Source organism: Nicotiana sylvestris, chromosome 7, assembly GCF_000393655.2.
Source record: "Nicotiana sylvestris chromosome 7, ASM39365v2, whole genome shotgun sequence".
NCBI classification, from domain to species: Eukaryota; Viridiplantae; Streptophyta; class Magnoliopsida; order Solanales; family Solanaceae; genus Nicotiana; species Nicotiana sylvestris.
The window spans coordinates 55551462-55568669 of NC_091063.1; the positions used below are offsets into that span (position 1 = coordinate 55551462).

At 39.7% G+C, this 17208-nt stretch overlaps 2 protein-coding genes across 2 annotated transcripts; one reads left to right on the plus strand and one right to left on the minus strand.

The window, feature by feature from the left end:
• LOC104226017 (ubiquitin carboxyl-terminal hydrolase 15) lies at positions 1-10119 on the plus strand. The gene is made up of 14 exons (XM_009777906.2): positions 1-218; positions 2984-3415; positions 4625-5072; positions 5153-5573; positions 5650-5801; positions 6006-6094; positions 6243-6328; positions 6415-6577; positions 6770-6893; positions 7000-7157; positions 7266-7350; positions 7743-7961; positions 9050-9111; positions 9293-10119. The coding sequence occupies exons 2-14, from the start codon at positions 3123-3125 to the stop codon at positions 9981-9983; spliced, it is 2991 nt and encodes a 996-aa protein (XP_009776208.1). The 5' UTR covers positions 1-218; positions 2984-3122; the 3' UTR covers positions 9984-10119.
• A 222-nt stretch (positions 10120-10341) lies between these two features.
• LOC104226016 (uncharacterized) lies at positions 10342-12003 on the minus strand. The gene is made up of 2 exons (XM_009777905.2): positions 11594-12003; positions 10342-10994 (listed from the first exon to the last, which is right to left on the minus strand). The coding sequence occupies exons 1-2, from the start codon at positions 11860-11862 to the stop codon at positions 10562-10564; spliced, it is 702 nt and encodes a 233-aa protein (XP_009776207.1). The 5' UTR covers positions 11863-12003; the 3' UTR covers positions 10342-10561.
• Positions 12004-17208: the final 5205 nt, after the last annotated feature.

The window sequence follows — 17208 nt, forward strand, 5'->3', positions numbered from 1 at the left end:
CAGAAGCGAGGCAAATGTAGAGCATGAGCTACTGTGTGTCTGTGTATATGTTATTACCAACTAAGGAATCAAAGTATTTTTGCTGGGTTTAGACTTGTAGAGGAAGAAGAAGAAAAAGACCGACACCTACAACTACAAGGGTCAAACAAGAGAGTGACAACTGGTCAAACTGGTCTTCAAAATCTTTACCTTAGATTTTATGCTTCAAAGAAAAAAAGGTATTTTTGAGTTACCTAATCAAATCTTACTTTGATTTTTATAGTTTTCCTATGTTTGTTTACCTAAATCCTCATTTTTTCATATGGGTTTTACTTTTGTTAATGAAAATGAGTTAAAGATTCGATTTTTAAGGCATGGTGTTGAGAAAGATTGGATTTTTTGGGAGTGAGAAAATGTGCACATTTTATTTTCAGAATGCCCTCTTTTGGGGTTTCTCTAACCATAGCATTTATGTTAGTACTAATATGAATTTGAAAGAGCTGAGGTTTGAACTTTGGAGTTTGAGTTATTGGTTGCTAAAGAATGTGACTTATCTTTTGCAATCGCTTTCTTGATTTAGATTGTTACCCTTATTTTTGGATGTTATGTATAAATTAGCTAATTAAGCTGCTAAGAAGTTGTTTACTTTGGTTCTGCTTGTCTAATTTGTCTCCATTCTGGGTGTTGCTGTTTGCACATATTAGTAGACATATAGAGGAAGTAGCTGAAATTTGTGAACTTATAGTGTATCGTCTTAATGATTGTAATAAAAGAGTCATTTAGCCATTTATTGTCTGAGTGAAAGACTAGTTTGTATGGTTAGTTTGAAATAATTCCTATTTCATGAGCTATGACAAAAATCCCGGATATAATATTGTATCCAAAGATAAGTACATACCCCCCTCCTACTGACCCCTCATTATGCACATTATTATTGTCTAGCTGGTTGTGTGCATCTTACTAGAATTTATGTTACTAGCCTAATCAACTTGAAGTTAATTGAACATAATAGTAAATAGAACATTCAAGTGCAAATATACAAATGCATTTTGAAGTTAATGGAAATTGAGAAAAGGGGAGAGAAAGTTGGGGTGGGCTGTGGAGGTTTTTCAAGAGGGAGAAATTGTAGTTTACTAGTTTATGCTTGCTTCCAATGTAGTTATGAACAAAACTCATCAACTAAAAACTTGCTGAAAATAACAATGCTTCGAACTTGCTAGAAATGTGTATTGGCTCTTCCATCTTGCATTTGAATATCTTGTGTTGAGTAACGTAAGGAGAATGGCACGTTCGGGAGAGAAGGATGAAATCTTTGGAGAGATGTTTGATATGAAAAAGCTAGCTTGATGCTCGGATAGTAGCAAGAGAGAATGGATTAATAGATAAATGATGTTAATAGGTCAAAGATTAATCAACTTTGGGTTTAACATAGCTAGCCTTTTGTTTTTCTAGAAAAAATTGCCTTTTCATTTATCTCACAGTGCTTACTTTGTTTCAAAATTGCAAAGTTCTTAATTGTTCAGTGCGCTATATGTTCTATCAGTTTATGTGTAATTGTTTTGTGAAGTTCGAACTTCTAATACTTCTTACTTGTATTTGCATAATACTGGCATGAGATGAGCTTAAATAGAGTAACGTGGTCAGTGAGGATTCATATAGCGGACCCCAACTTATTTGAGACTGAGGCATGGTTGTTCTTGTAATTGTTATGTGGAGTTCATTTAATGTGTAAAAATTTGAAATCTGAAAATTATTCCCGACTGGGCTGTCAGATAATCTTATAAGTGGGATTGTAACAAAGCCTCATATTTGTAATATTTGATTCAAAAGAAGCTTTAGCGAGACAAGCACAATATTGATGGCGAACTTTAGTTTTCCCGTTAGGATACTAAGTTGAGAAATGGAAACTAAGTATGTTTCCTCCTGTCCCAAAGACAACATAGTTGGTCATGATAGTCAAATTTACATGATCACAACCATGAAACTTAAGTGATTTTGCATTAGTTCTGAAGCTCAGATATCTTTTAAGTTATGACAAGTAAAACGAACTTGAGCTATTTGATTTCGTTCATACCTAAAAACTGAGTACCTGTTGCTCTACTTGAGCATCTTAGATATGTGATCAGCACCAAGAAACTCATGATTTTGCTTGGATTCTGAATCATGAGTATATTCTGAAAAAGAAAAACTTAAAGTTTTGATGAATACACAATCAGGGTGAAGAAACACCATGAGTTTTATGCGATATAATTTCAAGCTCAGGAAGAAAAAATTAGGTCAAGGTGTTGAGGCATTTTTGGTTATATAAACCTCTCTTCACGGGGCACTTCTGCATTTTTTGTTTCAAAGGTGTAGCTGATATGGATAAGCGTAAAGCTGTCTACACCTAAATGCATTTAAATAGCCTGTGATTGTGATTATCTTATAGCTTCCCGAGGTGACGCTCTAGCGTGACCTCTCTAATAACCTCCACATAGCTGGTCCATCTAAGAATGTATTAAAAATAAGCAAAATTAGAAGGCGGCTTTTAAACAGATTTTTGCGAATGTTCTGGGAGAAGTTCGCTTTACAGCAAAAGCATGTTTGGATAGTTGTATTTATTTTGTTGTAGTCATTTATTCTCCGAGAAGGGGAGCCGTGGAGCAACGGTAAAGTTGTCTCCATGTGACCTATAGGTCATGGGTTCGAGCCGTGGAAGCAGCCACTAATTCTTGCATTAGGTTAGGCTGTCTACATCACACCCCTTAGCGTGCGGCCCTTCCCAGACTCTGCATGAACGCGGGGTTCTTTGTGCACCGGGCTGCCCTTTTATTCTCCATGGTTTATTAGATGAAGAATCATTTTGCAAGATTGCTGCTACTAGAATATTGAAAGTTCGATACTTCTTCCTGAAAGGGAAATGGGGTTAATCAAGGTTGCTACATTTTTGTTGCTATACATTTGGATTATTTGCTTTTCGTAGTCAAGTTGGGTTACAATGATAAGCACCTGCTTGATTTCACAGATAATGTGGTGCTGGAATCATCTAACAAGAACATTGCAAAAATGTGCTGCCGGTTTACTTGGGCTTTTGTAGCTAGGTAGATCAGGCTAGCTACAAAAGGTTTAGCAAGATAGTTGGACATGAATTTGCTGGTGAGAACATGCTTCAGCCAAGGGAAACCGACATTCCTGCTTTATTTTTGGTCTTGGTTGTGCTTCCCCTGGTTTCTTATATCCTTCTAGGCAAATGGAATGAGGCAGCCAAAAAGAAAGAGAGGGTTGGTTTGCTGGCTCAACGGGCTGCTGAAGAAGCGTTTAAGTCGGAAATTGTGCCTGCTGTAAGTATTATCCCTACTCCTCTTGTGCCTTTGCCAAGCAGTGTAATTCATCAGTGTGCAAGATGCCATAGTCCAGCCACAACTCGGTGCTCTCAATGCAAATCTGTTCGATATTGGTATGGCCAAGTTCTCTTTGTGTACTTGTGTTCTAACTGTGTGAAGTTTTCTACAGAATTAGTAAACAGTGGAAAGCAGGACGTACCAAAAATAAGATTATTTTCTTGTCTAAGAGTGTGAAATGGCCCATCTCAGCTCTCTCAGGCTCTTCTCCGATCTATTTTTAATTCTCTCTTTTTCGTCTTGGATAGGTGAAATGGCTTGTCTTGTAACTTTATAGCTATATATTTGGTCTCAGCCCCAAGCTGAAAATAGTATACCCATGAGGTTATTTATTCTTCATTTATCCACAATGGCAGATATAAGAATTTTTTAAATGATTCCTTCATTTAGACGAGAACCCACAAAATGCACAAGGGAGATGGAAATGTCCTGTTAGAACTCCATAGCTTCTGAATACTGTATTCAATCAATGTAGAGATGGACCTTAGAACAGTGAGATGTAACAAATTGGTGCTACAGATGTAGTTTTCTTAATGAGTGTCAACTGACCAACTTACCAAAGTGCCTTTTCTTTGACGGGCATCCTTTTCTCAATTACTTCATGAACTCATTCCGTTGTCCACTTCCTCAGCATTTGTGCCTTTGGTCCCAAACAAATAAGAGGGAGGACTGCAGTCTTACCCCAAATTAAAAGCCCACGCCTACATCTATTGCAAGTTCTAAAGATACTGAGTCATCCTCTTGTATTCTGTTATTAAGGTATTGGAATGTTCCATGGAAACACAATCTCTCTTGGGTACGAGGACAGGTTCTTGAGACACATCAGCTCTTTGACTCGACTAAACTAGTGAGTGTAAGACGCCTATGATAGAGATAATATTATCTTGTTTCTAAATTTTCCACGTCAGGAGCAGTCAACCCATCTTGGAAGAATTAATAGCACAAACCTCCTCCCTCGTTAAAGAGAGATTCAGCAAAAATGAAAGAAGCAGTAAGGAAACAAGTAGGTAAAGGGGGGAAATGGTCGCAAGACGTTTGGTTGAGTTTTGGGTGTGAATAGAAAAGGATTAGATAAGGCTGTAATATTATGATAGTTCACATAAACCTGTGATATATTTTTCTTGACATAAAAAAGCTGATCCTTAGCAGCATTTGGCTTGGCACAATAAAATTTATCTAATGCTTATGTTTTTTTTTTTTTTTGTATTGTTTCATCAGATTTTGTGAGCCAACTGTTTTCTTATCTTATGATGAAAATTGTGCAGCTCAGGGAAGTGTCAGATTCTCCACTGGAGACAGGTTCACAAGCTAGAGTGTCATCAATTGGGTAACAACTGCAACAGCTCATTCTCTAAGTCTGCGTGGACTGATGAATTCCCGGGATGTGTGTCATTTGATAACTGTGTTGAAGCGCAGTACAATGACAGCAACATTAATCAGTCATGGCTTGGCAAAGCTCCTCCAGATGATGTCTCTGAAACACCCATTATCACATCACTCGCCCCTACTGCTGTTAGTATGGCAATGGATACATCAGTAGCTCCAAAAGTTGGGAGACGATCTGTAGACAAGAGACTACATAAAGGCAACAGAGATATATTAAGAAGAGGGGAAGGAACCATGTCCGAGAGTTCTGAGCTAGCCTCTCAATCTTGGGTTACTACTTCCCCCTCATGTGCTACCTCTTCAACAGAACGTTCTATGAACCAGAAGGTTATCTCTTTTCCAATAGAAAGTGCAAAAGTTTTTGTTTGCTTCTTAATTTGCCTAAGCTGAGTTCTCTTTTGTTGCAGTCAAGAGAGAGTGAGTCCAAGTTTTTGGAACATGATAGCATCGCGGATGGATTCAATAGTGAACAAGCTGATTTGGTGAGTACAATGGGAGAACGCCATATGTTGCAAAAGCGGAGAGAACACATCTCAAGAAATCATCGTCACATTTCGAGTTCATCGAATCTAGAAGGCCATGAAATGAGTGCATGCAATAATCAGAAGGAGTTGATTGATGAAGAAAGTCTTATACGAGAAGGCATCATTACCAGCACTCAGGCAATTCCATTGACTTGCGCTTCTGGAAAGACTTCAACACGGAGAAGCAGTAGAGCTAAAAGTGCATCACATTCTCAAGGAGCAAAGTCCAATAAAACGCCAAAAACATCAAGAGAAGAAATGTGTTCAGGTTTGGAAGGGAAGAGCCAGAATATCGACGAGTCAAGTATGTTACCTTGACGATTATGATATGCTAATAGCTGCATGTTGCTCTTTTATTTTACTGAGTCCTCACAATGCAGAAAATGCTAGAAGAAAGGATGCTGTCCCTCCACAAGCAGGCAGTGGGGTTGCAAACATGGGCATTATGAGAATGTTTGGTCTGGTTAAATCATCAAAAGTTGATAGACATCAATCTGTAGAATCCAGGGCTGACAAACACAAGAAACAAAAGGTCAGTTTTCATCCAATAGACTAATTTTAACAATTAAATTTTTTTATTGAGAATCACCTAGGTTCGGAGAAACTCTTTTAATAGATTATCAATAAAGCCTGATTAGCTGGGTGTTCTTGAGAAATCTAAGTTGCACTTGATTCATGATGTCATTGGTTTGTTTTGGGCTTTGACATGAGCCATTAATAATCGTCTAATGAACAGATGCTGTTTCCTTATGAAGAATTTGTGAAGTTATTTGAATATGAAGACTTCACTTTGTTGCCTAGAGGTATCATAAATTGCGGGAATAGGTAATGTTTCAGACATCTTTACCCTTATGCTAATTTATTTTGTTGTTTATTTAAAAATTGAATACATCCTAAACAGAAATTAGTCCAATTGGTAATTTTGCCTGAACATTAGCAAGTCAATTACATCAGTTGTTCATTCATTTTGCAGTTGTTATGCCAATGCTGTCTTGCAGTGTCTGACCTTCACAAAACCTTTAACAATCTACCTACTTCGCAGATCACACTCTAGAACTTGTAATTTCACCCTTTTTACCTCCTTTACTTCCGTTCTGTTTCTTTCTTAAATGAATTGCAAAATTCATCTATTACATGTACATCAGACTGCAGGAGAGATTGGTGCCTTATGTGTGAACTTGAGCAACATGTGATGATGTTAAGAGAAAGTGGAGGTCCTCTATCGCCAAGCAGGATTCTTTTGCATATGCGGAGCATTAATGGTCAGATTGGCAATGGCAGTCAGGAAGATGCTCATGAGTTTTTAAGGTCTGTATGAAATTACATTTTTGTCTCTCTTGTCCAATCTTAATGATGAAAACAAATACCTATGCAGAAATGTTGTTTTGTAATTCTTGGAAACGTAATAATGAAGTGTTTTTTTTCTAATGACTTTAGTGGAAGCTTGATTTTTTCTTTTTTACCTCTTTGTGTCTCAGTAGTTGTTCTATATGTGTGCAGGCTTCTTGTTGCTTCTATGCAATCTATATGCTTGGAGGCATTGGGTGGAGAAAATGCTGTCGATCCAAGATTGCAGGAAACGACCTTTATACAACAAACTTTTGGAGGGCGACTTAGATCTAAGGTCTAAGATTTCTAGTCTCGTTGACTTATTTCAAATTGGAAAATTGAAAGAACTTTATGCTTTCTTTTGTAATTTTACCTAGTAGCTTTATGTCTTATGATGCCAGGTCAAATGTTTGAGATGCCACCACGAGTCGGAGTGCTATGAAAATATCATGGATCTCTCATTGGAGATCTTTGGTTGGGTTGAGTCACTTGAAGATGCATTGACACAGTTTACAAGTCCCGAAGATCTTGATGGGGAAAACATGTATAGATGCGGAAGGTATGTGAACTTGCTTTACTAAATCCCACATGTAGATTGCTTACCCATTGGACAGGCATCTTACTTCTTGAAACTGAAAAGACTTTTCTGCTCATATTTCCTTAAAAGGTGCGGTTGTTATGTTCGTGCACAAAAACAGTTGAGCATACAGGAGGCTCCAAATATCTTGACTATTGTCTTGAAGAGATTTCAGGTACTGCTTTTTACAGATGTCACTTATTAGGCATTTGTTTTTATCAGGAAGGTTGCTCCATTTCTTTTAAACCAAGAAGTAGTGTAGTTCTCTGTTTCCACTACTAGTTACTTCCTCTATGATTTTTGCTGGTTATCTGAGAGTATTGGAAGACAATGGCGACACCGTCCTAAATGTCCAACAAATCTTTTACCTATATACCTCTAATTCAAAAAGCCCGGTTTCTAGTACCATCGGAACTACTGTTTATGTCTCATTAAGGCAAAAAAAAGTTTCAGTCATGATGTAACTTTCCTTAAGTTCTGGGCACTTAAAAGTCCTACAGTCTATATTTTGCCATTTTAAATGTTATATTCTCAGCTGTTGTTTAACCTCTCTTCTATAATTATCAGGAAGGAAGTTATGGGAAGATAAATAAGTGCATCGCTTTTCCGGATATGCTGGATATGATACCATTTATGACTGGGACAGATGACAGTCCTCCACTTTACATGCTTTATGCTGTTGTTGTGCACTTGGATACCTTAAATGCATCATTTTCTGGGCATTACATATCCTACGTGAAGGATCTACACCGACAAGGCAATTGGTTCAGGATTGATGATACTGAGGTAGTTTGAAGCCTGAGTTTCTGAGATTCAGATGTTTTTATTATGCTTGTGCCCGAAAAAAAAGGATACTTGTGTAGATTATACGCAATAGGCGATGAAAATGAACTTAATCACTTACAACATGGTTAACCATTTAATCTCACTCTTCAATCATTAAAGAAGAAATGTTTATGTGGGAAAAAATTGGAAATCTTTTGCTTTTTCATGTTTCCACATTTTCTTTTACTTGAACTAGTTTTCCATGTTTTGTTTTCCTTGGTTGCAAGAGATGGGAAATATAGCGAGGAAAATAGAGTTTTGTCGTTCCAAAACTAATCTTGCAAGCCTGCAAATTCTGTCTCATTGAACTGGTAGGAGGTTGCTAGCATGGAATACGAATAAATATCTGAGGAACTTGTGCGCGTCCACATTAATTGGAGTCAGGATGTGATTGATGATATTTTTTCCTCTCTTTGAAAGTGTTTCTTTTTCCTTCATATGGGTCATGTCATTCAGACCCAATGGTTAACGATAATCGAATTTCCAATGGTTAGTTGTATGTTTCTTGGCCAGCCATGCCATGAGAAATATAGGTATTAAAGCAAGAGGCACCACTATTTCAGACATCTCAGATCAAAAATCGTTTTTACTTATCAAAAAGGTATTGGAGAAAGAGGCATTTAAGTGTTTTTTGAGGAATAGTAGATATCTCCTTGTTTATTCTTGAATAACCTGTGTTGTGATGAGGACATCCATGCTATCAGATTATTTGGTCTTCTGGTTGACCTGTTTGTAATGCACGATACACCAGTTGCCTTTCTAGTTTCTTGACACTCTGCTTTACCTGCAATAATGGAAAAGCTGAATTTTAGTCCATATACAGTAGTTTGGTGATTGACTGTGCACTTTGGGTAACCATGCTAGTAATGATGAATGTTAAAGTTTCAATTGTGCTTGCTGATGTCTTTTTATTCCATTTTCTTGTTAAGGAATTAATGCTAGTAGGTAACTGTGTAAATGGTGGATTTTATGACTTTTTGTTCTTGTTACTTGTCTTTACTTTAGTATCTTGTCATACTTTTCTCACAAGTTGCATATCCTGATACCAGGTCCAGCCTGTATCCATGAGCCAGGTGATGTCGGAAGGAGCATATATCTTATTTTATAAGAGGTAAAGCACTGCAGAGCTTTGACGTTAGAAAGGCACTGTAGGAATTAACTCTGGAGATCAATTTGGCCAATTCATATTTGTCATTGGATGCTGGTTTTTGTTGTCATTATATCTTATTTAGCTTCCACACAATCTTTCTGAGGTAAAGATCCCTTTATTGAAATAGTATAAAATTTTGTAGATCATATCCACGGCCAGCTAGAAGGATTAGCCGAAGACAAGCTCCTGGGATTTTAAAGCACTGCCCACCAAAATCAACAAAGATTTCTAGGCCAGAGCAGATTAAAGCAGAGCATCATTTTGTTGGTGTGGATCCTTATACGAATCACAGGCCGGAACTGAACGGCAACATCATTGATTGCACCTCCGGTGGAATCGTAAGGAATGCCAATAGAAATAGACCACCGGTTGTGGGAACTTACACGGAGTCAATGACCACAGAGTTTTCAGATGCTACATCAAGTGACTGGTCCCTCTTTACAAGCTCAGATGAAGCATCATTTACAACTGAGAGTACCAGAGACTCTTTTAGCACTGTTGATTATGCGGATGCAAGCGCTACTGATCCATTCTCTTCAATCATCAACAGCTTATGCGCATCAGATCGTTCCTCTAACAGAACTGTCGCGTGTAGTATGTTTTCGAGTAGCAAACCACATACCAGATTCTTTTCAGAAAGGAAGGGTTCTGTTTTGGATTCAAGTGTGGCTGCCGGACGCCTTGATCGAGTGCACGGGGCTAGAGTTCCAAGACAGATCACTCTTCCTCCTTCTGAAGGTTTTCATAGTGATAGTAGTACTGGTGTAAATGTAAAATATGGTAGTGAGCCTAGATTTGGACCTCATCAAACTTACTATCCATCTAATGTTTAATTTCTTGGAATTCCAAGTCATTATATGTCGAATTAGCTAGGTACAAGTTGTGCTTCTATTTTGCCAATCAATATTTTATTGAATGGAGCACATCAATCATTTGTCAGTTCAAGAAAACATGTAGTCATTGCTCTTAGTTCTTAGTTGTAAATATGCTTGCAGTATCCAAGTTCTTAACACGCTTGTGCGATAAATAATCTGCATAGTTGCAGCCTCCCCCTCCCCGAAACCAAAAAGAATAACAAGTTCTTTTGTTTTTTTGCAATGAAGTGGTCAAGAGTAGTTGATATGTGACCAGGAGGTTATGGGAAACATCTTACTGAAATGCAAGGTAAAACTGCATACAATAAACTCAATATGGTCTAAGCCCTTTTCCATATATATTGGATTATTTTGAAAGGTCTTGAAAGAGGTATCTTAACCACTAAATCCTCAGAATCAAATTGTATTGTACAACCTATCTTATTTTCTATCTATATAATGTAGCATTGTGGTCATACAAAACTGTTGTTTAATAGTAATACAAACCAAGAAAATAAGATAGTTTCATGTCTCCTGAAATGTTAAAGAGTCCAGAATCAAATGGCAGATGCTTTGTCCAAATCAAATGTAAACCAAATCTCATTAACTCTGTCCTTGAACTCAAAAGGAGAGTTGTATCCCGCCACTGTATACATCGTAGTGTTATCTGCAGCATGGCTTTTTTCAACGGCTGCTGCCCATTTAGTGTCAGCAATACTAGCACTCAAAGCAGCAGCTTCTTTTGCAACATCAACATCAGCTACAAATCCGCCGAATTGCCTGACGGCGACATAAGTATTGCTCCATATTTGGACGTGAAGGCCTTTAGCTGGAGGAGGATTTGGTTGGTTCTTCTTTGGTACGTAGAAGCTCACAACAAATGAAGATGCACAAAATGGTCCATCACTTGGTTTTACTTGAGTGATAACTGGAGCTGTCATCTCTATTTTCTCCTGGTAACTGTTCTTCCCTTGAATGTAATCGAATAGCCTGCCAAGGCAAAGTTTACAACAACTGTTTTTTATGTTTTGCAAATGGATAGGCTAACATCTTAAGTATAAAGATTAAGTTCACATAAAATAACTTCTAAATACTGACAGTGGAAAAGATCACTTTTACACTATCAAGTCAACTCAATAATAACACGATAACTAACCGTAAAAAGGGAGATTAGTAACTTGTAAAATAAGGCAGGTATTTGCTTTAACAATCTAGATTAAATACTATGCATTTTCAGTACATATAAATCAAATCAATTACAGATAACTAGCAATATAATTGTAAATTGGTAACTGGCAGCAACCTGCTTCAATGTAACCTGGCAAGACATAATTTTTTTTTTCCTTTTAATAGTCGATTATTTTCAATTGATTGAGATGTAAGTAAACCTTTAATTAAGTCCCTTGTTTTTTTTTTTTTTTTTGAGGAATCTTGGAAAGCAAACACACATGCTTTAGTTGGTGTTGCACAGTGTAGCTAACTTATCAAATATGCAACAAATAGAAAGGAATTGAAAAAAAAAAAACAATAGATACAGATAACTGATGTAAAAGGGAACTAGTGGGAGAAAGAGGGAATATAATATTAACCTGAGGAAACCAGTTCTGGTGGCGGAATAAAGGTTAATATCATCAATGGGTGCAGTAGACATCCACATGGATGAATTATAAAGACGAATTTCATAGTCTTTTCCAGATTGAATTAAGTCATAATTTGGGCACTCAATTCGGTTACAGGTTGGAGGATAGAAACCCAACTTCTGTGGCTGCAAGTGGTTTGTCGAATACCCATTGCTCAATTTAGAAACGAGGATCAGAAAGAAAGCTAGCCTCATGAAGAAATTCATAACAGCCTGCATCTTTTGTTTCTTTTTAGTGTTTTAGTTCCTAGAAATTATACGGAGAGAGAATGAAGTGACCCGAATGAACTAATTTCCTCATGCATAAAAGAAAAAGAAAATCAATGAGGGGGTGTCCAGAGGTTTTGGTTATGCCACGTCCTAGGTAACATTATCTGAAAACTCCAAGGTGTAAGAGTCTTTTCCACCTTTCATTGAGGATAAACGGGTAAATTAATGAAAGCGCAATTGAAAAGGAAAAATAATGTATAATTGGAGAGTATATAACAACAACATACCTTGTGTAATCCATAAGTGTGGGTCCAACCCATGAATGTGAAAGACAGACAAACTTCTTGTTACGCGGCGCCTTCCTCAGATTCCTTGGAAGGACGACGTAAGACTAAGTAATCGATGTCCGTGCAGTTACTATTCGCCAATGGGGTCCCCTCCATATGCAATTGAGAGAACGAAAAAGAGAATAAGAATGAGAGAAAACTTGATTGCATTAATGAAAGCTATTACAGAAAGGTAACACGGTGTCGAGGGGGAGAGACACCATTACAGAGAATTGTTTGCTTGCTTGATCCCCTTTAATAATGCTTAAAAAAAATAAACCAAAGTCACAGGACTTGACTTAACTAAGCTAAAGAGACATAATAGAAATACATGAAGTACTCTATATTTACAATGACAACAACCTTGTCTTTAACATTAACGTCTGTGCGCGCGGCGCTGTTGGCATCTGCCTGCGGCTGGGTGCTGGCGAGGGCTATCGGTAGGGCGACATAGGCACAAGCGTTTGTCACTTGGCGCGGCGAAGACCACGGGGCTGTCCATGGCGCTAGGCGTTGGGAGGCTTGCCAGGATGTCATGGGGCGCGTCCAAGGGGTCATGGGCATGGCAAAGCCGCCCATGACATTCTCCCCCACCTGAGTTCCTTGGCACCTTACTTGCAAGATAATCTTCGATCAGGCTCTTGTAGGATTTACGGTATGTTCCCTCTCCCAAGTATTCTCCTCTAGATCACAGCCCTGCCATTTCACCAAGAACTCTTGGTGATCTTTCCTTGAAGCATGAATAACTCGATCATCGAGAATAACTTTTACCCGCCTTTTTTCAATTGAATTAGGGCCTCAAATACGGGGTATTGTGAGTTGGCTCCGCGAAGGATCCTTTATGTCTTCCCGAAAAGGTTTCAAAAGGCTGATATTGAAGACTAGATGAATCTTCTACCAGACTGGGGTATCCACCCGGTATGCAACTTTCCCAATGCGCTTCTCAATGTACAAGGGTCCAATGTACTTTTGCAATAGGCGAGGGTCATGGAACCCTTTAAGCAAGTATCGCTTTGGGATTTTCACCATCGCTTTGTCTCCTACTTGATATTCAACAAAGCGACGATTTTGATCAGCATGCTTTTTCATCTGCTTTTGGGCTTTGACAAGATAGCTCCGCATTATCTCCAAATTTCGTTTCCATTTCTTCGAGAAGCTAGCAGCTCAAGGAGATTTCGATATGTTTGGGGCATTCACATTGTGTGGGAGTAGCGGTTGTCCGGTAACAATTTCAAAAGCGCTTCTATTTGTACTAGAGCTCTTTTGTGAATTGAAACGCAGTTGAGCAGCATCCAGAAGCTTCACCCAATTCTTCTGTGATCTGGTAACCAAATGACGGAGATATTCCTCCAGCATGCCATTGAACCGCTCTGTCTGGCCAACAGGTTGCAGATGGAAACTTGAAATGTAGCTCACTTGGACCCGATGCACTTGAAGAGCTGAGTCCAAAAGTTGCTAGTGAAGCGAGAGTCGCGATCACTAACGATGTCTTTCGGCAAGCCCCAATATTTGATAACATGAGAGAAGAAGAGTTGAGTTGTATCTTCTACTGATATATATTTTGGGCTACTATAAATGTTGCATATTTGAAAAACCGATCTACCACAACAAAGATAGTTTTAAGATCTCTAACTTTGGGCAATCCAGTAGTGAAATCCAGTGACAGGCTTTACCAAGGTCTTTGGAATAGACAATGGGTCCAAAAGTCCCGCTTTTGTCAAGAGGTCTGCCTTATCTTTCTGGAATACCAAGCAAGTCTTCATATATTGAGCAACGTCATCAGCCATTTGAGTCCAATAATAAGCACGGTGCAACAACACCATGGTGCGTTCTTCACCTGGGTGGACGACCCTCAAAGTATCATGGCATTCCGTCAGAAGAGTCCTTCAGAAATCTCCTCCTGTAGGAACATAAAATTGGTTCCCTTTTACCTTCAGAAACCCATCTTCCATGTAGAACTGGCGAGTCTTGCCCTGTCCTACCAAATCGACCAAATACTGTACAGTAGGATCCTTGGTGAGTAGATCTTGTATCTAATATTTTATAGTGGTGGCCACTTCGCTCTCCCTTAGGGTGGCGAGTATGCACACCGATGCTAGGTCAGCTCTACGACTAAGCACATCAGCAACTTGGTTGGTTTTTCCACTTCGGTACTCCAGGTTAAAGTGTAATTTCATTAGGAGTTCTTGCCACATGGCCTGTCAGCCATTCAACTTTGGCTGGGTCATGAAATGACTAACAGTCATGTTGTCCGTCTTGACCACGAACAGGGTTCCCAGCAGATAGTGCCTCCAAAGGCGTAGGCAATGAACATCAACCAATAATTCTTTTTCGTGGGTTGCATAGCGCCATTCTTCATCATTCAACTTCCGGCTCTTATACGCAACTGGATGCCCCTCTTGTAGAAAGACTCCGCCCAGAGCATAGTCAGAGGCATCCGTCAGTACTTCGAATGGCTTGGCCATCAGGAAGGGCCAAGATGGAGCTACTAGACAAAGCCGCTTTTAATACGTTGAAGGCCTCCACTCGCTTGGGACCCCAAACCCAAGGCGTGACTTTCTTTAGGAGTTCTATCAATGACACTACAACGGGGGAGTAATTTTTCACAAACGGCCGATGGAAGTTGCATAGGCCAAGGAAAGCCCTCAAAGCGTGGATATCCTTAGGCGGCGGCCAATCTATGAAAACCTGAATTTTCTGTTGGTCCATCTTGATTCGCCCTTCCTCAATGACATGTCCGAGGAAGTCAATCTATTTTTGGGCGAAGGAGCACTTGGATAGCTTCACATATAATTCGTTCTCCCGAAATCGAGCTAGGACCTTCCGCAAGTGCTCCAGGTGTTCCGCCAATGTTTTGCTATATACCAAAATGTCGTCCAAGTAGACCACTACAAATTCATCAATGTACTCCCGAAAGACTTGGTTCATCACGGTGCAAAATGTTGTTGGAGCATTAGTCAAGCTGAATGACATGAATAGGAAGTCGTACGACCCATATCTTCTCACACCAAACGTCTTGTGTTCGTCTCCCTCAGCAATCCAGACTTGCCCGTAACCTGCCTTCATGTATATTTTGGTGAACACTGTAGCACCATCCAGTGTCATAGGGTTATTTTATTTAAGGCCCGATAATAACATAGAGTCATAGGGTGCCATCCTGTTTCTTTTGGAACAACATAGGGGACCCATAATGGGACTTGAAGGGCACAATGATCCCCGTGTCTAGCATTTCCGTTAACTGTCTCCAAAGCTCGGCGAGTTCATGTTGTGACATTATGTAAGGCACCTGGGCAGGTGGCTTCGCACCCGACACTAACTCTATCGCATGGTCCACCGTGCGCCTAGGCTGGAGTCGCTTTGGCATATCCTGTGGCATGATGTCTTCAAACTCCTTTAGCAGCTCCTTCATGGGTGCAAGAATGGGACCTAAAGAGCATTCAATATCTTCAATACATAGGGTATCCAGGAATGTAGGTATGCTTTTGACTCCCTTCTTCTAATGCAAACCTGAGATGTTTTCCGCGGCCATCTTTATGGTTGTGCAGGGGATGATGCAGGGCTTAGCCCCATTGACTCCCATCATCAGTAGCATATTGGCATAAGGTACCGGAATAGTGTTTGTTTGACTCATGAATTCCAGTCCAACTATCAGCTCGAAGTCATCTATGGTCACCACGTGCAAGTTAAATTTTCCTTCATAAGGACCACGCTTCACTAATACTACTATTCCACCCACTGTCTTGGGTGGTGAGTTGATAGCCTTGACACGACCTCTGCCCTTTCCTATGACTAGTCCAAGGCGTTCTTACTGAATAGAGGCTAAGTAGTTATGAGTAGTGCCTGTATCTATCATTGCCCTAATAGGCTTACCATTAACTTTCCTCTCGACGAACATCAGGATCTTCTCTTGGTTAAGAGGAGGCCCCTTATCCACCTTCTTATTTCCTTTCTTGGTGGTTCGACATGGGTTCTTCTTCTTACGGATGCCGGCACTGGTTCCTACTAAGGCCTTAGAAATAAAACAAACAAGTATGTTGAAGACACCTATTGGTTCTGTCTGGTCAACATCATCTGTGTCATCATCCATCCCATCATCAAAAGTTTGATGGGAATTCATTATTCCAATGTGGCCAACCGCAATGATGGCATACTGAAGGGGGATTCCTCCCCCGATCGTTGTTGTGAGACGCATCACTATTGCTGCCTCAGGAAGAAGTCTTAGATTTGGTTGCGCTCCGATCTCCTCCACTTATGCTAAGGCCCCAATTGGTAGGCTGGCCCCTTTTGTATCCTCCTCAGACAGGCGGTTGAGACCTATTCTTCCGAGCTTCCACTTGATAGTCCCCAAGGCATTCCACTGCTTGGATCGCCTTAGGTAAAGTATCTACCCTTTGTCTTTGCAGCTCCATGCGTGCATAAGGTTTCAAAACTTCCAGGAATGTGAAGAGTTTGTCTTTGCCCCCATATCCTATATGTTCAACATAAGCACGGAGAATTCCCGCACATAATCCTGCACTGACTTGGTCTAGCGGAGCTCCCGTAGCCTTCTCTGCACATTGTACTTAACATTTTTGGAGAAGAACTGTAAGCGTATGGCTTCCTTCAGGTCTGGCCATTTCTCGAGAGTATCTTCACCAGCCATGATGGCTTTGTATTTCACCCACTACCAGAGTTTAGCATTACCCTGCAGATACATAGCAGCATTTGCTACCTTTTTTACTTCTTCTAACTCCCCCACGACATCGAGGTACTGTTCGCTGTCGAAGATGAAGTTCTCTAATTCTTTGGCATTTCGAGCCCCATTATATGGTTTTGGATAAGGAATCTTTAGGTTTTGTGGCACATGGCGAGGTTTACAACACCTCCGATCTAGTTTACGCCTCCTCAAGGTAGTTCTTGTAGTGCAGCGTTGACAACAATAAGTTGGCCTATTAATTTGTCTATAGTTTGCTGCATGGCAGTCACCCTGTTTGCCCCTTGTGCCCTATAGGCTAAATCCTCGGTCCGTTCCTGTTGGAGCCCCTTGCAT